General features: G+C 44.8%; 1 protein-coding gene across 1 annotated transcript in view; it reads right to left on the bottom strand.

Annotated features, from left to right (window-relative positions):
- Nucleotides 1-22284, bottom strand: part of LOC106835446 (cilia- and flagella-associated protein 337-like) — a 67585-nt gene that overhangs the window by 20733 nt on the left and 24568 nt on the right. Inside the window, 7 exon segments of the mRNA XM_070520228.1 lie at nt 4794-4799; nt 4911-5017; nt 8394-8496; nt 8499-8544; nt 16637-16742; nt 18890-19133; nt 19864-19896. Coding sequence (XP_070376329.1) covers nt 4794-4799; nt 4911-5017; nt 8394-8496; nt 8499-8544; nt 16637-16742; nt 18890-19133; nt 19864-19896 — 645 coding nt within the window.

Below are 22284 nucleotides of genomic sequence, written 5' to 3'. Positions count from 1 at the left end.
TCACCACCTGTATCAGGAAGTTGAAAAACAGTGACCTAGAGATACTGGCTATCAAACCAAAGAGAATTTGCATTTAGAGTCTAGTGTCATAGACATGAAAGAAAAAAGTGCTAAATAAATGGCAAGCAGTAGGATATTGGGGCATATGAAGAAGCCATTTGGTGTAAAACTAATTCGGCTTGAACTTGTTTTCCCAAAAGTGCCTGATGTGGTGGTTGAGCATGCACTGTATATCTGCTTTAAGTATTTGCTATGTCCTGAAGACGAGAACAATGCCCCTTAAGGTAAGGAAAGAAGTAACTTTCTCCACATCTGCATTTCCTTAAGCTTTAGCATCTCTCCCTAGGCTAGGGATTGATTGCTGACCTGCTGTGACCACCCAACTCAAGACCACAGACCTGCTACCTGCTTCGTTCATCAATTGCTGTGTGAATCACTGTGCCAGCTAGGCAATCTCGTGACTGTTGTAAAAGGGACGTTCCAATCATATGTGACACATGCTCTTTGACAGTATATAACCACTCTGCATACCCCTACTTCTTTGGAGTGCTCCCTTCCTTTGTGAAAGGACTCTTCTGGGCTATATTGTCCTCAGATGTGGCTCATAATAAACTCACCCCAATTTTGATTTATAGATTGGTTATGGATTATTTGTGTTGGCAAAAGTTTACCCCCAAACTATCTGCACCTCCAATACCAGTTGGCTTGCCTGAGCGTATTGGTCTGCTAGGGCTGCCACAACAGAATAACATAGACTGGGTGGCTTAAATGACAGAGATTTATTTCTCACTCTTCTGGAGGCTGAAAGTCCAAGATCAAGTTGCCAGCAGGGTTTGGTTTCTTCGGAGGCTTCTCTCCTTGGCTTGCAGATGGCTGCCTTCTCATTGTGTCCTCACATGGTCTTTCCTCTGTGCACGTGCACCCCAGTGTCTCTTCATGTGCCCATCTTCTCTTGTTATAAGGACACCAGTCATATGGGATTAGGGCCCATGCTAACAGCCTCATTTTAACTTAATCACCTCTTTTAAGGCTCTATCTCCAAATGCAGCCATATTCTGAGGTCCTGAGGGTTAGGACTTCAACACATGAATTTTGGGGAAACACAGTTCAGCCCATAACATTCAGTGAGAAGATTAGAAGATTTAGAAATCTTAGGATAAAAATCTCCTGACCATCCAGGCTCAGAGAAAACAGGTATGGATTGAATTTTGAACAGCAAAATTTATTCACCATCAAAGCACAGCTGAATGAGAAAGATGACCTGGGTTTTGGCAGGATATCTCTTCTAACCCCTCAGCTTTAAGATTTCACTCAGTCCAACTAGTTCCAGTCTCAAGGTTACTTTCTTTTAGCCCCATCCCTTGAGCAGTGTGGGGGATCAGAACTGGCCACCCCAAAATGTATCTCTTTGCCTTGCTTTGATTATTTTTAAGAACAAAAGACTCTGAAAGAAACTTTGACCTTCCCCCTAACTGCTTAATAAAAATTTAAGATAAAAGGCCTGTTGCCAGGACAGGGCATCACTGTAGATAACTCTGGGTAGCGATAGACTATGAGAGTCTTTGCTAAGCTCATTCGTATTAAAGTTCTGTTCACCAGACATTTGCTTTTGCATTTCCATGTGAACTGCCTTCCTCCCCTTTGAAGTCCCACTCCCTCCAACATCCTCCTTTGTCTTTAGCTGAGGATGGTATTTAAGATGAGAGCCTCAGCCATTCTGGCGAGTTAGTTTTCCTGGGTCTCTCCCATGTATACATGCTATAAAGCTTCGTTTGATTTTCTCCTGTTATTCTGTCTCATGTCAATTTAATTTGTAGCCCAGCCAGAAGGACCTAGAGTGGGTACAGGATTTGTCTTCCTCCCCTACAGCAGCCTTTGAATGAGAATCATCTTTAAAGGGAGTTGAGTGGCATCTGTCATGACTGGTTGAGGTAGGGGTCCAGGGCTTCCTCTGGGGCAGGTTTTCTGGAGGCTGCACACAAAGGCAGTGACAGTGTGGAGGAGAAACACCTGAGGACAGCACTTTTTCTCAGGACTGTCGAATGTTCCTTCTAATTTTCCACTTTCTAAAAGAGGCTGTTCCATTGACATTAGGGAAAGTTCTGGATCTCTAAACTGGAAACCAGAAGGCATCCTCTCACTGTTGTTGATTTCAAATTGCTGAGATCAGATTTTCAGTAGTGATACTTTACTTCCCTCCCTTTGTCCCCCTACAACAACAGGGGTGTCTACAGCTCAAGTGCATTCATCCGTTCTCCTTAACATTGCAATAGACTCCTAGCATCACTGGGTTTTACTTTGGTGGTTTCAATCATTTGCAAATATCCTGAAGTTCCACAAATGCAGTGATCTGTAATATGGTTGAGGTCCAGAACTGGATGAAGAAGCTGTTGGCATGGAAGAGTGAGCATAGAGGGCATGAGTTGAGCAGACAGCCCAGGATCCCTGTCCCCACCTCCCCAAGAGAGGCATCTTCCCTCTGGACCTGCCTTCCCCTTAAATACACACACCCATATTTTTTTTAAAATAAAATTCTCCCAAGAAAGTCACCTGCTACTGCTGGTAACAGAAGTGAAAAGGTTGAAGTGAGCAATGGAAATATCTTTAAAAATGACTAGAGCTCTATTCATAGAATCAAGAAAAGTGTAGAGGTGGTGTTGGTACTTTCCACGTGCACCTTACTTAGATTTTGGGGAGGGGATTTCATGCCACAGCAGGGTACCCTTCAGAACATCCTGCCCAAGCTGTTCTTCCTCTTGGAGATCCCATCCAATTCAACATATTAAAATACAACCACATTCCAAATTAAATATAATTTTGCTAGTAAAAATTTTGAAATAATTTAAAGGATATTTATAGTTTTAAGCTCTGTTGACAAAAACTTATTGTTATTCTTATAAACTTTCATATTATGTATAAGTGTGTAAGTTGCAGTTCATATGTAATATGCTGTAAACATTTAATTGAACATTTATTAATTTTCACTTTGCAGTTTTCAAGCATTTTCAGAGGCATTAAAAGTTGGTGGTCCCTAGCAGTCTACTAATACAACTGAATGGACAAAATGTGGTATAATGATAGTCATAGACTCAGGCTGCATGAAGAACTTGGGCTATCTTCTCTCCTCCACAAATATCAAGAGTGCAGTGTGGTTGACATGCTATGGATTGTGACAGTGGGCATAATGATGTTACAGATTTCACACAGCCACAGATTTGCAAGGTGAGCAAATACTCAAGGCAATAATTTAATCAGAAAGTTTCACAGAGTTTATCACCAGCCTGTGCCTGATACAGTGATAGCTGTGAGAGTATTTATATCTCAGTTCAACATCCACGGATCACCCACTGCCAGGGGAGATATGCATATCAGAAGCAACACGGCTCAGGGAGATGACTACGTTAGCATAGCATCAGAAGCCCAAATGCTAATGGAGCCATTCATCCTGCCTGGATGTGGGAGGGGATCTAGGAACATTTCTCAGAGGAGCTGACTTCTGCCTTGTGCCTTGAAGAATGAGAAGGGTTTTGACAGATCAAGAAGGAAAGAAGACAGGAACATAGATGCTCTGATCCCTGTCCTCAAGTGCGTGCTGAATTGTCAGAGAGGTGAGGCTCATGCATGTGAAACAGAGCAGAGCAAGTAAGAACACAATCCAGAACCACAGGGAAGGTACCAACGGTGGGTGGCCAGGAAGAGGGAGAGGCCTGTGTGAGCCAGGGCGGTGAAGACGAGTTTGGTGGAGGAGACAGGACTTGCGTTGGGCCTTGAAGGATTGCTAAGGTGTGAGTAGAAGAGGAGCAAGCAGGAAATTCCAGGGTGGAGATGGGGAGAGGTTGGACAGAGCCAGGGGCAGGAAGGTGCAGGATGGTGAGAGGTAAAAAGATTGGCTTGCCAGGAGTCATAGGTGATTCTGATAAATACAGAAGATAAATGCTTCTTTGCAAGTAAGAACCCAAACTATGTGGGAACCCACCTTCTTTGAGATGAGTTGGGACTGAATCATCATAAAAAAATTTTGGCCAACACATCTGGTAATCTATTTCTTTTAATACTTAATAACACCATGGTGATGACTAATCTCTGGAGTGGGAACTAGGTAGGAACATATGTGAAGACAACTGAGTCTCGCAGGGAGGGAAGCCGAAGTGAGTGTGAACAGGAAGAGGACATGACTGGGCTGCGATGCCCCCAGGCTGTGAATCCTCAAGACGGGCTGCACCAGGCTCTGGCAGGAAGAAGGAAAGAGGGCACGGCCAGATGGCCCCAGAAACTCACTCATGATGCCAGAGCCCAGGCCAATGATGCAGAAAGTGACTCAACTAACATTAGGAGATTTCAGAACATTTAAACATCATGAGTGCACCTAGGGTGTGCCCTTTCATTAGCTCAAGGACAAAAGTACACAAATTATGGGATGTGCATCTTTCTCTGCTCTTATCCTAATTCACTGAGCATTCACCCAGTCCCCTCCTGTGGGCTAGACACTATGCCACTCATCCAGGATGGGGCCAGCGTGGTCTTCATGAGCCCCTCAAAAAGGGGAGGTGGATGTGGAATGCTCTGTACCCTCAAACCCGCATTGGGGTTACAGTGTATTAGAGTTGTCTTAATCGATCGTACAAGAGAATCACAATGAAATAATACTGTTCCATGGTACCAGTTGGTCCTTCCACTATAAGTGTAGCTCACACTATAAGCCGCTGGAGAAACTGTGAGCTCTTCCACCAGCTTTCACAGGAACTCTTCCACACAATACTTGATGATTACCAGAGTAGAACTGAACCTTCCACTCTTGACTTCCAGGGACAGACCATCCCCCAAACGCTCTGCTCAGCTCCAAGGTGAGGATGGTGGGGCTAGGCCCACACTTGCAAACACATCATTGCTGATGAGAGCAAGGTTGACACTTACGGAGGCTTCTGAGCAGCTGACCACCTGCCAGAAGGCCGGGTCGTACCAGCAGCAGCCCACGGGCTCTTTGTGGGATAGCACCAGGTGAGGCTCGGGGGGTGATCTTGCTCACGAAAAACAGAGAGAGAATGAGAATCTGGACCAAGTGTCTGACATGGACACCCAGGATGAGGCAACAATCGCTTTATTAAAGAATGGTTAAGGGCCAGCCCTGGTGGCCTAGTGGTTAAATTTGGTGTGCTCCACTTGGGTGGCCCGGGTTCAATTCCAGGGCATGGACTGACACCACTTGTCTGTCAGTGGCCATGCTGTGACAGCGGCTCACATACAAAATAGAGGAAGCTTGCCAACAGACGTTAGCTCAGGGCAAATCTTCCTCAACAACAACAAAGAACAGTTAAGAGGATAGGCTTGAGTTCAAATGGTGGGTCTACAACTTTGGACAAGTTGCTTAGCTGCTCAAAACTCCAATATTCCTGTCTGCTAAATGGGGATAATGGTGTCTACTGTAAAGGGCTGTTTTGAGGATTGGAGGAGAAAACATAGACTGTCCTTAGCACAGACCTTTGCATCTATACCCGGCATGCAGTGAGCTGTGGCCGCTAACTGTGAACCCTGAGACCACGCCTCTCCTCCTCAGGGCAAGAGGAGTGTGACTTCCTGAGACTACAGACTGGACCTTCCCTATTAATTTGCATCTTACCCCTAAAAAATGCAAATGTGTTATTCCATTCTGAATCCTCAAGTCTGAAAGGCAGCACTTCTCGCTCACTGGATGAGGCCAGGCCAGATGCTGGGAGGCCCTGCAGCACACCTCTCCCGGGCAGCCAGGTGCAAAGGGCTCACCTGTGCCTGCGGGCCCGTGAGCTGTCTCTGAGAGGTCAGCACGCAGAACGGACAGCCCTCGGAGCTAAGCAACCCAACCCCTTTGCTCTAATTTCCTCATCTGTAAAATGGAATTCTTTGTAGAGATTTTGTGAGAAGTGAAAACAAGGATGTAAGACATCTGGAGGAGCTCAGCTGCCGTGGACACATAATGCACGAACGTTGGTCCCCTGCTCAGCTGCCCTGCCTTCTCTCTCTATGGTCCCTCTGACGCTCGGCCCCCAGGCTGAGCTGCTAATAGAGATTTGGTGGATCCGGGGCCTCAGACTTAGTGTCCAGGCTATTCTTGGCATGGGTAGAATTCTCTTCAAAGCAGAACAGCATTTGGAATAAGGATGATCAGAACTTTCCCATGATGGTCCCTGGGCTTCAGGATGTGGGGGTGGAGTCTGGCCCACGGGAGAGGAGGAGGGAAGGGCATGGAGCCCAGTCTCAAAGAGAAAGTGCTGGGCCTTGCAGCCAGGCCCTCCTTTCCCCCCTCTCCCTTTCTCAGCCCCAGGAGGAAGGAGCTGAGTCTCCCTGCTTCACAAATGAGGAAACCACCAGAAGGCTGAGCAGGGCCTGGTAACTTGGTCAAGATCACAAAGCTCCGGAGTGACAGCGCAGGGACTGGCAGACATTATCTGTCATCTCAATGCTGGCACTAGAGATTGAGGCTGTTTTGCAACAAGGTGAAATTTCAGTCACTTTGCTCCAAAAAAAATAAAATAAAATCAATCAGACAGGCTGTTTGTTCTCTGAAGCGATATCATGTAGAACGAACAGCAGTTTGATTGACTGAACTTCCCGTTTTTCGGCTGGTTGCCTTGGCATCTTGAGTGAAGAGCCCGGGCTTCCAGGCCTGGCTGTCATGATGGTTGGGCAGTTCCTCTGCCAGGGTTCTCCTTGTCCACACAGGCCTTTTCCACTTGGGCCTCAGTGGGCAAACTGGGAAGGGAGGATACAGACACTGGCAGCAGCCACACATTCTGGACTCCTCCATGTAGTTCTGATGCTGTGAAATCTGATCCCATTTCCATAAAGTTAATTCTTAACGCATGATGTAATCGCCGGGTACAATGCACTGTATTTAAGATTCTCCCTATGCAGATGTTAATTAAAAAATTTCGAGATTGTATGCCATCATTTTTGGCTCAGGAAATCCAGTCACAATTATCACATAGATAGGATTTGAAACCCGCAAACTACATATTCATTCTACGAGCTTTCCTGCATCCTTTCCCTCATCCTCACCGACTGCTGACTTGGGATTCGTAACACTGCTGAACATGAGGGGAAAAGCCGCAGAGGGAGGGAGGAACATATTTGTGGCAGTACAGCCAGGGCGGGTAATAGGGTGGGGGATGTTTGAACATTAATAGTGGGCCATGTTTGAACCATGAGCAGACTATAAGGATGGTCATACTTGTAGAACATAGAGGGCCTGTCAGTTCTCAAAGCATAGGTGGTGTGCCCCCCCAGCCCTGCCAGGTGGGCTGGGTAGAGCTCCTCCCCTGCCAAGGCAGAGACAGGGCGTGACTTACCCTAAGGTCCCTGGGCCCAGGGAGGCAGAGCCAGGTCCCTCGCTGCCCACAGGTGTCTCTCAGGACGATCTGAAAGGAGCCCTCTCTGCAGGCTCTGGAGAAGGAAGACTAGCCAAGGTGCATCCTATGGCCTGATTTTTTTTTTTTTTTTGAGCATAAATCTCCCGTCCACTTTGAAGTCTCAGAGAGAGTTATTCTCTTTCGGCGGGAGTAGCACAGTCCAGGGAGAAGGCGGCGGACCGTCTGCTCCTAACTCCCTGTGACCTTGGGCAATTCTTTCTCTTCTCTGGGCCTCTGTTTGCTCTTCTGTAAAACTCCAGGGTTGTCCTAGATGCCTTCTGGGTACCTGGGAGGCAGGACTCAAAACTCGTCAGTAAGACAGGACAGTCTCAGCCGAGGCAGGACAGAGACAGGCACCTGGAGCGGACGCTTAGCGCCGAGGGGAGGAGCATCTCAGTGGCCTCTCTGGGTGTGAAAGGAAAGGCAGTCTAGCACCCAATTTTCCTTGCTGAGGAGGCACGGTCATGTAGCAAAGGTGTGTCGAGGCAGCCAAGGTGGGCTCATTTGCAAAGGAATCAGGGGATGGGGTCTTCAAGGCATTCGAGCTCCCTGACACAGAGGCAGGAGGAGCCCACTGGAGGACCCTCCATAAGGACCTGTCTCATCATCTAGACATGTGCCATCCCGGAAAGGCTGCCCTGCTTAGGACAGGGTCTCAGACATGGGGCAGTGGGACTCATGTGGGGTCGCTGCCTTTGGACTGAATGAGCAGCCCCCAGGGCCTCTTGGACGGTTTACTCTAGGGGTAGGGCTGGTGGGTGGAATAGGGCTCAAGAGGTAGATTCCAGATCTTTGGACAATATAGAGAGGTGGTACTGGAACAACTAATGAGAAATGTTAACAAGAGCTCACCAAATGTACACCGTGAGCTAGGGACACGGGTATTCAGTTGGGGAGCTCACACAGAGACCTGAATGGTGGAGCACTAAGTAGGAAGTTGGAGCAGCTGCTCTGGGCTCTGCAGGACCTTCCAGAGAGCTGACTGCTGGGACCAAGTGGATCACCTCCTACCTCAGTCTCAGGTGCAGGAGTGCAGCAGTGTCAGAGGCCACCCACAGTGCTCTGGGGCCGGGCAGATAGAGGCAGGCTGCCAGCTCCCCCTTAAGACCGCTGGCTTGGAGGACACGGTAAATAAGGAGCTGTCTGTCTCCAGATCCCAGATCTGAGGAGGAAATGAGGAAAGAGGACTCAGAGGTCTCGAGCAGCCTGCTTTGCCATGCTTCCAAAGCTGTCACCTGTCGTGGGGGTCCAGCTGGGCTTGACTAAAGTTTAAACATTGCCCCACTCCCATCTCACTGAAAGGGGTTCCGTTGTTAAAAGGGGTTCCTTCTTTTTTTTTTTTTCACTTGAGATTCATAAAAGTTTACATCATTGTGAAATTTCAGTTGTATGTTATTTCATGTCTGTCGCCACACAAGTGCTCCCCTTGACCCCCTGTGCCCACCCTCCACCCCCCTTTCCCTGGTAACCACCGAACTATTTTCTTAGTCCATGTGTTTGTTCATATTCCACATATGAGCGAAATCATATGGTGTTTGCCTTTCTCAGTCTGGCTTATTTCATTTACCATAATACCCTCCACGTCCATCCATGTTGTTGCAAATGGGATGATTTTGTCTTTCTTCTGGCTGAGCAGTATTCCATTGTATATATATACCACATCTCCTTTATCCAATCGTTGGTCAATGGGCGCTTGGGTTGCTTCCATATCTTGGCTATTGTGAATAGTGCTGCAATGAACATAGGGGTGCATATGTTACTTTGGATTGTTGATTTCAAGTTTTTTGGGAGGATACCCAGTAGTGGGATAGCTGGGTCATATGGTATTTCTATTTTTAGTTTTGTGAGGAGTCTCCATACTGTTTTCCACAGTGGCTGCACCAGTTTGCATTCCCACCAGCAGTGTATGAGTGTTCCCTTTTTGCCACATCATCTCCAACATTTGTTGTTTTTGGTCTTGGTAATTACAGCCATTCTGACAGGTGTAAAATGATATCTCATTGTAGTTTTAATTTGCATTTCCCTAATGATTAGTGATGATGAGCATCTTTTAATGTGCCTGTTGGCCATCTGTATGTCTTCCTTTGAAAAACGCCTGTTCAGATCTTCTGCCTATTTTTTGGTCAGGTTGTTTGTTTCTTCTTTTGTTGAGTTGTGTGAGTTCTTTATATACTTTGGATATCAACTCCTTGTCTGATAAGTGATTTGCAAATATTTTCTCCCAGTTGGTGTGTTGTATTTCCATTTTGTTGATGGTTTCCTTTGCTTTGTAGAAGCTTTCTAGTCTGATGAAGTCCCACTTGTTTATTTTTTCTTTTGTTTCTCTTGTCCAAGTAGACATGGTATTCGAAAAGATCCTTTTAAGACTAATATCAAAGAGTGTACTGCCTATATTTTCTTCTAGAAGTTTTATGGTTTCAGGTCTTACCTTCAAGTGTTTGATCCTCTTTGAGCTAATTTTTGTGTGTGGTGAAGGATAATGGTCTACTTTCATTCTTTTACACGTGGCTTCCTAGTTTTCCCAGTACCATTTACTGAAGAGACTTTCTTTTCTCCATTGTATGTTCTTAGCTCCTTTGTCAAAGATTAGCTGTCCAGAGATGTGTGGTTTTATTTCTGGGCTTTCAATTCTGTTCCATTGATCTGTGTGTCTGTTTTTGTACCAGTACCATGCTGTTTTGATTACTATAGCTTTGTAGTACATTTTGAAGTCAGGTATTGTGATGCCTTCAACTTTGTTCTTGTTTCTCAGGATTGCTTTAGCTGTTCAGGGTCTTTTGTTGCTCCATATGAATTTTAGGATTCTTTGTTCTATTTCCGTGAAGAATGTCATTGGGACTCTTTTTGTGTGTGTCTGTGTGAGGAAGATGGCCCTGAGCTAACATCTGTTGCCAATCTTCCTTTTTCTTTAATTTTCTCCCCAAAGCCCCAGCTCATAGTTGTATATCCTAGTTGCAAGTCATTGTAGCCCTTCTATATGGCATGTCGCCAAAGTATGGCTTAATAAGCAGTGCATAGGTCCGTGCCCAGGATTGGAACCAGTGAACACTGGGCTACAGAAGAAGAGCACTCGAACTTAACCACTCAGCCACAAGGTCGGCCCTGTCACTGGGATTCTGAGTGGAACTGCATTGAATCTGTAGATTGCTTTACGTAGTATGGACATTTTAATTCTGTTTAATCTTCCAATCCCTGTGCATGGAATATCTTCCCATCTCTTTGTGTCATCATCAATTTCTTTCAGTAATGTCGTATAGTTTTCATTGTGTAAGTCCTTCACCTCCTTGGTTAAATTTATTCCAAGACAATTTATACTTTTTGTTGCGACTATAAATGGGATTATATTCTTGAGTTCTCTTTCTGTTAGTTCATTATTAGAGTATAGAAACACAAATGATTTCTGTAAGTTGATTTTGTACCTTGCCACTTTGCTATAATTATTGATTATTTCTAATAGTTTTCTGACTTGGATTCTTTTTTTTTTTAAAGATTTTATTTTTCCTTTTTCTCCCAAAGACCCCTGGTATGTAGTTGTGTATTTTCAGTTGTGGGTCCTTCTAGTTGTGGCATGTGGGATGCTGCCTCAGCATGGCCTGATGAGCAGTGCCATGTCTGCACCCAGGATCCGAACTGGAGAAACCCTGGGCTGCTGAAGCAGAGCATATGAACTTAACCACTCGGCCATGGGGCTGGCCCCTGATTTGGATTCTTTAGGGTTTTCTGTATATAAAATCATGTCATCTGCAAACACAGAGAGTTTCACTTCTTCACTGCCTCTTAGGATTCCTTTTCCTTCTTTTTCTTGCTTAATTGCTCTGGCTAAAACCTCCAGTACTATTTTGAATAGGAGTGGTGAGAGTGGGCACCCTTGTCTTGTTTCTGTTCTCAGAGGGATGGCTTTCAGTTTTCCCCATTGAGTATGATCTTGGCTGTGGGTTTGTCATATATGGCCTTTTACTATGTTGAGCTACTTTCCTTCTATACGCATTTTGATTGAGACTTTTAATCATAAATGGCTGTTGGATCTTGTCAAATGCTTTTTCTGCATCTATTGAGATGATCATGTGGTTTTTCTTCCTCATTTTGTTAATGTGGTGTATCACATTGATTGATTTGCTGATGTTGAACCATCTCCGTGTCCCTGGTATAAATCCCACTTGATCATGGTGTATGATCCTTTTAATGTATTGCTGTATTCAGTTTGCCAATATTTTTTGTTGAGGATTTTTGCATCCTTGTTCATCAACGATATTGGCCTGTAATTTTCCTTCTTTATATTATCTTTCTCTGGCTTTGATGTCACCAATCTGCCTTTTCATCTGTGGTTTAGGTTGTGGCATAGAAAGGGGGAGCAAAGAATGGAGGTGGCAATGGTGATCAAGGTAAAATAATCCTATGGAAAAGGTGACCCTAAGGGCTGCTTGTTCAAGAGGCACCTCCTCCCTTCAGGAGAGTTGATTTGTTTGAAGATGTTCATTTTCCTGGATAGGTAACAGGCACAGTTATCATCTGTCACTTATACTACAGTGGGAATCCATTTATCTGTTAATTTCTTCTCACTTCGTGACATAATGTTACTGAAAGAAAGGGAGTTTTGGTGAGAGGGAGGACAGAGGTGATTCTGGAATCCAGGAAGAGAGATCTCAGGTGGGATGCTATAGAGGGACCCTGTGAGGTCTGAGAAAGGGAAAGGTAGAGAGGAGCTCTTCATACTGATGTTGAGGTTGACTCGACAAGTTGGCATTAAATCACCCAAATATAAATAACTACAACAAATTAAGCATCGCTGCCTTATCTTGTCTGTCCAGCACCCTCCTGTCTTCTGTCAAGAGATTTGCCTCATTGACCACAAGCAATGGACACAGGACCCAAGCCTGGTCAATCTGTGTCCTTCCCTTGGACTTTTCTGGCTGGAGCTGGTAGTGAAACTGGAATTGGGATGTGAGTTCAAGGCTGTGGGCATCCATGGTCCCTGCCATTTGGAAGGAGAAAGCCTTTGTGCAGTAGGAGTGGATGAGACCGATGTGCACCAAGGAGCAGAAAGAAGAAGTGCAGGGAGAGGAGCACACAAACAACAGTGCCATCTCTGACCCAGCTGCCCATGAGGCCATCTGTCTGCTGAGCTGGTTTCAATTACCAGTAAATCCTCCCTTTTCAGCTTAAACTGTTTGAGTTAGATTTTTGTCTCTTAGGCTCAAAAGAGTCTTACCTAGTAAAACTACTCTGTGGCGAGCACACTTCACACATTATCTTTAATGAGCACAACAACCTGCAAGATGGGTCTTTCTCCCATTTTTTGCAGAAGGGTAAACAGATGTCCAAAAGAATTAAGTAACTTAGTTCCGAAGGACTGAATACTTCACCCAAGGTCAGCTCATTCGTGGTAGTTTCAGTGTCTCAGCTCAAGTCTGTATGTCTCCAAAGCCTTCTGTCCCCCCAAAATCCACACATCCCTGCCCACAGCGTAAAGTTGTTGCTGAGACATAGCTACCAGACTAAGGCATTTCCCACGTTCTCTTTCACCCAGGGTGTGAACTCAGCAGCAGAATGTGAGTGAAAGTGATGTGTCATTTACAGCTTGGATTTTTAGGAGGCAGATATTCTTATGCCTATAACACCTGGATGAAGAGGGTTCTGAGAACTCAGGCTGCGTGGGGCCCCCAGATGGAGACAGCCTCATTCTTGGATGGGAGAAAAAGTGTCTCTTACCAGGAGCACTGGTGTTGCGTTGTTACAGTAGACAGAAATAAACTCTATTGTTTCAACCTATGGAAAATACGGGGTTTATTTGTTACAGTGGCAAGCCTTACCTTAACTAATGCACCATGCCATCTTCCTTCCAAGAAATAACTTTCTTTGCATCCTAATTCCTGTTGACATGAAACAGCCCTCGGTGTGGTGTGAAATATTAAACTCACAGAAAATAAGAAGAGAAAACGGAAATCTACATCTGTCACTTTACTTTCCTTTAGAGAATGCCAGAAACCAGCAGACTCCTGAAACGTTTCGTGTGTCCCCATGATTTAGGGAAGTGAAATATTTGGGGTGAGAAATCAATTCAAAGAACGAAGTCTATCTAATCAGGCATGCTAGAAATTTAGCTGTGTGCTTCCTAGTTGATTAGTTTTTATTTGATAGGAATAATATATTCCGAAATAAATTACATACCATATTTCCAAGATAGGATTTCAATATATTTTAAACACACTTTGGGAAGTGATTCAATATGCCTGAATCATCACAGGCAAGATGCTAATCTTGTAATCATGAGTTTAGATTGGAAGAAAATGGAGAGGCACTAGGAAAAGAAAATAGGATAGAAGACGTGTCCTCACATACAGAATTATGATTATCTGATGGTGCCAAGTTTTGGAAAAAAAAGCTCATTAAAAATATGAAGTCGCCAACTTTGTGGCTTTGGAGGATGCGTTTGGATGAATTTGATTTTCAAAATAAATCAGAACTGAAGTCCATAAATCTTACCATTTTAATCAAATTTCCTCAGAGGACTGAATTGAGTTGGGTCCTGGCTGCATCACTGACTGTGATCTCAGCACCTACTTTTATAGAAAGTACCCTCCTCATTGCCATGGGATGGACTCTAAGCTCACTACACAGGAGCCATGTTGGCTCCCTCAAACGGTGAGGTGCCAGCACATCATAGTGCCCCTGTGCTCAGTCTTTGAAGATTTTCTCTCCTTTGCCTGCTCTCACTCCCTTTCAGATCTCATCCACTCACTCCAGGGCTTAAAATTCCATCTAAATGCTAATGATTGCCAAGCGTATATCTCCAGCCCTGGCATTGTCCCTCAACTCGGGATGACTCTGCCCAACACATCCACAACCGCGCTCCTGATCTCCCTTCTTTTCACCCCCATCTTCCTTCTCTCAGTTTCTGGCTCAGGCCAAAACCTTGGTGTCATCTTTGACTTCTCTCCCCCGAACTTTAAACAAAAAATAACAGCTTTGTTGGGATATAATTCACATATCACAAAATTTGAATTTTTAAAGTGTATAATTCAGTGGTTTTCAGCGTATTCACAGAGTTGTGCAACTGTCACCACTATCTAATTTCAAAACGTTTTCATTACACTAAAAAGAAATCCCATGTCCGTTAGTAGCCACCCCCTGTCCCCACCTCACCCCACTCCTTGGCCACCGCTAAACTTTCTAACTCTGTAGATTTGCCTATTCAGGACGTTTCATATGAATGGAATTACACAACACACGGCTTTCTGTCACTGGCTTTCACTTCACATAAGGTTTTCACGGTTCATCCATGATGTAACATTTATTGGTACTTCATTTCTTTTTTGTTGCTGAGTCATATTTCATTGCCTGGATATACTACATCTTGTTTATCCATTTACCAGTTCGTGGACATTTCGGTTGTTTCCACTTTTTGGCTACTATGAATAATGCTGCTGCAAATATTCATATGCAAGTGTTTGTGTGAACATGTGTTTTCAATTCTCTTGGGTATAAACTTAGGAGTGGAATTGCTAGATCATATGGTAACTCTGTGGTTAACATTTGAAGAACTGCCAAAATGTTTTCTAAAGTGGCTGCAACATTTTACACTCCCACCAGCAATGTATGAGGGTTCCAGTTTCCCCACATCCTTGCCAATGCTTGTCATTGTCTATCTTTTGATTTTGGCCATCCTAATGGGTGTGAAGTGGTATCTCATTGTGGTTTTGGTTTGGATTCCCCTAATGACTAATCATGTTGAGTATCTTGTCGTGTGTTTATTGGCCATTTGAATATTTTCTTTGAAGAAATTTCTGTTCCAGTCCTTTGCCTATTTTTAAATTGGGCTATTTGTGCTTTTAGAACTCTGCATTAAAAGTTCTTTATATTCTAGATGCACTTCCTTGTTATATATATGATTTGCAATCATTTTCTTCCATTCAGTAGGTTGTCTAATCACTTTCTTAATGGTGTCCTTTGAAGCACAAGTTTTTAATTTTGATGAAGTCCTTTCTATTTTTTCCTTTTTTCTCTTGTGCTTTTGATGTCTTATCTAAGAAATCATTGCCTAGTCCAAGGTCATGAAGATTTACTCTATGATTTCTCCTAAGAGTTTTGAAGTCATAGCTCTTCTTACATTTAGGTCTATGATTCGTTCTGAGTTAAGTTTTGTGTATGGTGTGAGGTAGAGGATGGAAGTCCAAGATCAAGGTGTGGATAGGTTTAGTTTCTTCTTAGGCTTCTCTCCTTTGCTTGCAGATGACCACTTCTTGCTGTGTCCTCACATGGTCACCCCTCAATCTATGTGTCCTGATCTCTTCTTATAAGGACACCAATCATATTGGATTAGGGCCCAGCAATATGACCTCATTTAACCTTAATTACTTCTTTAAAGGCCCTAACTCCAAATACAGTCATATTTTAAAGTACTGGAGGTTATGAATTTTGAGGGGATACAATTCAGACCATAACGTCTATCGGTCATTTATGATGTGAGTGGTCAGAGCTGGTTAATGTATCTCTGCAACACAGTGGTGCTGATCTCCTCCTGAGGTTTCAGCATTCCTCCGATTCAGAGTGTGCTAAACTCCTACCCTCTGGCCTGTGACAGTCCAGGAAAGAAGGTGGATGAATCATGAAAATTTGTCATATTCATTGGAAATGCATACGAAGTGATGGGTGAAGAAAATCAGTGAGATTTCTTTTTTTGTATAAAAATAGTGCATTATGAAGACCACAGGGTAACCGAAGTTTGAGGTGGACAGGATTTTAGTTATAAAGATGGGTGTGAAGGCAAACACAAAGAAGATGGTGATATGACTACCTCCAGCAGGGCCAGAAAGGTTTAGGTTCTAAGCCTTACAGGCAACATCAGAAAGGGCCCACCTGTCCTGTGTGTACTGCAAAATAAGATGATAGCCACTAGCGGCAAGGGGCTGCTGCCTCCCCTATGTCCCCATTCCGTCCCCCATTCTCCTTCTCCATCCTCCACCACACACTCTCACAGAGACTCTTTGGACAGAATGCGAGCAGTGGCCTGAATACTGTAAGGTTTACTCATCTCAATCAAAAACACCAGGTATTGAAAGGCTTCTCAGAGGCTACCCTTCAATTGCTTACATATCCTCCTTTCCAAAGCAAACTCACAAATGAAAACGCCATACGGTATCTGCTGATGCAGAGGCCCCCAAAGCTGCAGAGAGGGGAAAAGAAAACATGAAAGGAACCCCTTCTCTGTCTGAAACCACACTGGGTAACGCATCAGAACACCAAAGGGCAGAGACCTTGACTGCGTTGTCAGTGGACGTGGAAAATATTTTGTTATCCTCAGCAGACACCTGGATGTAGCTCACTGGAGCCGTGTGGCTTTTCAGCATACCTGTTGGTTTTCTAGAATGGAAAAAGAACAGATGAACACCCAGCAGGTCTATCTGTTATTTCTAAATAAAAATGCAAGACTAAACTTGGCCCGGATCTGGCAGTTCTATTCAGCCTGGAGGAGGGTTATGTCTCCCTCTGAAATTACACAAGTATATATCTTGTGTGATCAAAGCACTGTGGCAAATAATACCCACTTATAGCAACACAACTCAGTGTGCGATGAAGCCCTGGGCTTTGTTTCTCCAACTGCTGACAATGTCCCTATAAAAGGAATAGGCAAGGAAGAGCTCAGGCTGGGGTTGGAACAGATTCCATGGCAGGTTGCTGCTTTACGCAGTATTCAGATCTGGGAGGAACGTCTGTGAATATAAGTTTATTTTAAGGAGACTGGAGGGCTCACAGTGCCCTCAGGGTCTCAGGGCAGGGAGTGTAGTGGGAGGGGGACAGGTAGGAAGGAGGGAGGCAGGGCTGAGGTTGAAGCAGGGAGCACAACATCTTTTTTTTATAACCACGTCTCTGGAAAGTAAGTGACTGTGGGAAATTGTTCTCCATCAGCAGGCAGATGGGAGTCTAAGGTAATAGCAGAGGGGAGAAAATCACATCTCTTTCTTACTTACAGGCACACCTCGGAGACATTGCAGACTCAGTTCCAGACCGCCGCAATAAAGTGAATGTTGCAATTAAGCACGTCACATGAATCTTTTGGCTTCTCAGAGTATATAAAAGTTATGCTTACACTAAATCACAGTCTATTAAGTATGAAATAAATAATGTACATACCTTAACTAAACAACACTCTATTTTTGCTTAAAAAAAAAAAAATGCTAACCCATTCTCTGAGCCTTCAGCAAATCGTAATCATTTTGCCAGGGTGGAGGTCTTGTGAAAAATGCAGTATCTATGAAGCACATTAAAGTGAAGCGCAATATAGCAATGTACACCAGTACATTTGACATCATGCTGAGCTTGATACGTGGATGATCTCATTTGTAATCTCTGTTTCTACTCTAGGTGTGGGTTCTCTTGTTATCATTATTATAATAAGGAAACTGAGGCTGCAGCCTTGCTCGGGATCTCCCTGCTAGAAAGTGACAGGGGCGAGATAAGAGCCGGTGCGCTTCCCGCCCTGGAGTACTGACCCCGCTGCTGCCTGCTCTGCTGAGAGGGGTCATGCAGGTCCTCCACTGATGCCTGCATCAGGGGCTCAGCAAGGAACCATGGCACATCCTAGGTGACATGTTCTTATCCCCAACCCCCACTATCAACGCATGGGAAGACAACTCCCCGTTTCCCACTCTCCTTCCATCTTCAACACTTATCAATGGAAATGACTTTCAGAAGAGGCCAAACTGCATTTGAACCCTGATTCTGCCATTACTTCCAAAAAGTTATTTAACTCTGCTGAGCTTCAGTTTCTTCATCAGTAAATGGAGCTGATGTGAGGATTAGAGATAATGTGTATGATGCACGGTGCCTCAGACAAAGTAGGTGCTCAATAAAATGATAGCTGTTGTTATTACAAGGAAGTGCTTCCCAGCACTTGCTCTGGGGGGCTCACCATGAAAGGTTTGAGCCCTATTCTAAGGTGCACAGTGTTTACACATTGAGGGTATGATGACAACCTACTTTCAATGATTGAACTGTTTGCTACCTTGCTACCTCAGTCCCAGGCTTTCCAGAGAGTCCCTGTTTTCTTACGTCAATTCTTATGCCTTAGGGGTGGTAGAGTCATTATCAGATGAGGCTAAACAACTCCAGTGGAGATGCAATGTCAATTTAGGGCCGTGTGAGCGAGGTGCACCGAAAGTACATCGATTGCACAGCGAAATCCCTAATCGCTCTCTGCGACTGATCATGGTTCATTGTAGGGAGGACAGCAATCTGATTACAGGAAATCATTCTGAAAGGAGAGTGAATCATGGCTCCACACAGTCTCTTTGTTCTTGCAAAATATTTACATCTTAAGTGAGTTGCTTATTAATGTCAGAGAACAAATCTTTAATGGCCACAACAGAAGTTTCCTGGGCTGTGTGTGTGGAAGATCAGTTTTGGACAGGGGTTCTTAAATTATTCCAAAAGGGCATTAGCATCCCTAGTCCTGCTCTCTTGTACCTTACGAGATCAATGGCACTCTTGGAGAGAGAAAGAAAACTTACCTGGGCAGATAAGGATTCCACACTCTAATTATTCGATCCAGTCCACCTGTCAGCAGCAAGTTCCTTCTCTTACAGAATGAAAACGTCTTGACTCCTGTATAGATGCGAAAAACTGTTTGATCACATTCGGCTCGCCTTTGGGGCAAACCAAGGGCTGCTTGGCCTTTTCTCGCCTTGACATCTTTTCTAACATCCCTTATCTCTTTCATCTTTTGCTTGACATTTGTTGTTCCCATACCGTACCCTAAAAATATTCACAGAAAAGCAAAACACAGTTTCTTAATATGGTCAGTTAATGCGCGGACAAGTTGCTGATTTGTAAATGTCCCCGGTTCGCTTTCAGCAATGACTAGAGTTTTCTTCTTCTTTCTCCCCAGGTGTTCAACCATAGAGAGTCTGAAGAATGAAAACGATGTGTGTAGGAAAGGCAAGACCTTTTTTCCCTTCCCTCTCTAGAAAGAGGCAAGAAGGGTCATCTGGGAGCAAGAGGAAACATGAAGAGGCCATCTCATTCTGGGGAAACAAACTTACTAAATCTCTACCAGTGCCAGGCATTGTGCCAGGGCCTCTCCACACACGATCTTGTCTGAGTCTCACAGAAACTCAGAGGCAAGCACCTTTCCCTCCACCTTGCAGGTAAGAAAACTTACACCTGGAGAGGTTAAGAAACATGTCATCAAGAAAACTGTGGAGCTAAGCCTCAGACCCAGGGCTGTCTGACTCCTAAACCGGGGCTCATTGAGTCGACCTATCAATTTTATCAACCAACCAACCAATTTTGTCCCACAATTATGTTCAGTCAAATGACTTATTGGTTTATGAACCTCCTGAACAATGGAATCAAAATGGTAGCATCGTGCAGACGCAGTCAAGGGCCTTCCTGAAGGATTCAGACGTTAGTCTCACCAGAGGGTGATGAAGAAAATCCCCAATACACTCACCAGGGCATCTCACATCCACCCTGGCTGGCTTACCCTGACCTCCGACCTCAGCCTCATCCAAGGTAGCTGAAAGGGTGTTGGAGAAAGAAGGTGGAAGACCATTTAATCTGCAGCCTCCTCGTTCCCCCACCACCAAAGAAGAATTCTCTTTCATCATTTGTGACGTCAGCAATTAGCTGAGGGATAATTGGTTTTGTCTGGGTGTTGTGTCTGCTATCACAAGTTATGAGTTCAACTATTTTCCAGAAGAATTTGCTATTCAGAAAAGTTCAACTAAAGCCAATGCATGCTTCATCTTTGCGAGAGCGGGGCTTCTGCAATCCAACAGACCCTTGTGAAGTAGGATTCTGGCGCAGGTCTGTTGATTTTTCAAGAGAAGTGGGAAATCTCTATTTTCATTGGAAACATCCAGAATTTTAAATGCTGGTACTCAGTTTCAAAACATGTTTTAAATCTGTGGCTGCTTGGCCCACTGCTGCCTTTGGGGACTCCGGTTTAGGGCGCGTTGCTGCGGTGGAGAATGGGCAAGTGTCCAGGGAGGGGAAAGGGCCCTCATCGTCCTGCTTCTCCTGAGCTCATCTTCCTCAGAGTCACGTGACTGCTCTCCAGTCCACGAATTCCAATAGAGAAAGTGGAGTCATTTCTGAACGACTGGGCTATGTGATTTCCACGTAATTGGGGGCTGTAATCCGAGGCCTGGGCCACCCCTGGCTAGTTTATTGACAGTGAGTTGAGGTGACAGCTCTGCTCCCCATGGCTTCTTCCCACAGTGGGGAAGGGCTGCATTGGGTAGCTGGCTAGCCAGTCACTCTGGCCCCGTCCTTCTCTTCCTCCTTTAATATGCAGCAGGAAGGTAAACAGCCTTGAACTTGCAGCTCTTTCATCTGCCAGGCAGAAGGGAGGGGAGGGGAAGTGCTGAGTGTAGATAAGCACTTAAGACAGCAGAGTGAGCCTGCGTATCTGAGCGAGCACTTGAAGCGTCAAAGCAGCAAGCAAACTCTCCTCAGATGCCAGTTTGACACTTTCACCCTTCTTGTTATGAGCAGAGATCTGAAACTTCTAAGCAGGTGTGTCACTTTATTTTTATTTTTTTTTCAAGTGAAGGGAGCGCAGCCAGTTCATTTGCATGATCTCTAGCAGTTCTTTTCCAAGAGAGCCAGACAGAGATACATGTTTAAATGGTTGTCATGGAAACCAGAGAGCACAGCTCTCCCCCAAGGTCTGAAGGAAGGATGATGAAAAGTTTAAGCAATCACCATGGAAACCTAGCACAGATTCAAGGCAGGTTCAGATCCCCAGCAGACTAACTAGCAGATAAGTCTTAGGTGCTGGGGTCCTGGTGGAAGGGGAATTCTGCCTGTCCACTGAGGCGTCTATCATCAGGGCTGACTCAGAGGCCACGTCCACAGTCAGGAGCTCAGAGGATCCCATGGGGTCAGCAGCAGTGTGGGAGTATTCTCCCCAAACTCCGACTCTTACTCTTTCTGTTTCAAGGTGGATCCTGCGGCCTCTCCTGCCCACCCTTCCCTATATCTTATTCCTCCCTTCCATCAATTTCCTCAGTATGGTCGAGCCCACGGATCTGCTGTCACAAAATGGAAGCCTGTTCAGATTTGCAGAAGGGAAGACATTCAAGGCCCAGCCTTGGTTTCTCTATGGCCTTGAACAATATGTCCCCCTCCATGTTCATTAACAACCAAAATAAAGCCAGAGATTCCTGCCTTCCATCACCTTAAGTAAACAAATGCACTTGAAGGTGCTTCCCACACTGCAGAGCCCTCTATGCAATTGTTGGTTTCTTCTGTTATGGATTTTCCCTCTCATCTGAGGTGAGCCTATTTGGGAATAGATGGCTGACCTTAAGGTGAATTCTGAAGTCCAGAAGTATGTAAAGGGGGAACCTTAAGGGGCTGTGAAAGGACTCTTACCAGAAACGGAGACTAAACTAACTAAAAGGGAGTTGCGGAATGGGGTGAACCAGCTCACTTGTTTCCTGACAGGGTTATAACTCTAGCAGCCATTTAGGGAGGGGGGTGCTGGTGCTATAACACATAGTGGAGGAGTGTGTGTGTGTGTGTGTGTGTGTGTGTGTATAGACATGTACATACCCGACACAAAGCAGTCATGCGGGCATAGGATGCTATGGGGACATGTGGGGGGTTGATAGGGAGATGGAAGGAGAAGGGCACAGGAGAAAAACACTTGAAGAGCTCGTCACTACAGCATCCCAGTCTTCCTAGAGTGCTTCTGAGCACAGCTTTGGGAGCAAGAGGGATGTGGTTTGAATTTTGACTTCACCAATAAATTCACTCAACAACTATTTATGGAGCACCTGTTACGTGCCATGTATTCTAAGCACTTGGGACAAAACAGTGGACAAAACAGACAAACTCCCTACCTTTGTGGGGCTGACCTTTTGATGTGGGAAGACAGACCAGAAGCAACAAACATCAT

Source organism: Equus asinus, chromosome 11 (assembly GCF_041296235.1).
Source record: "Equus asinus isolate D_3611 breed Donkey chromosome 11, EquAss-T2T_v2, whole genome shotgun sequence".
NCBI classification, from domain to species: Eukaryota; Metazoa; Chordata; class Mammalia; order Perissodactyla; family Equidae; genus Equus; species Equus asinus.
The sequence above is the reverse complement of the archived record's forward strand: the minus strand, read 5'-3'. Positions and strand labels throughout refer to the sequence as shown.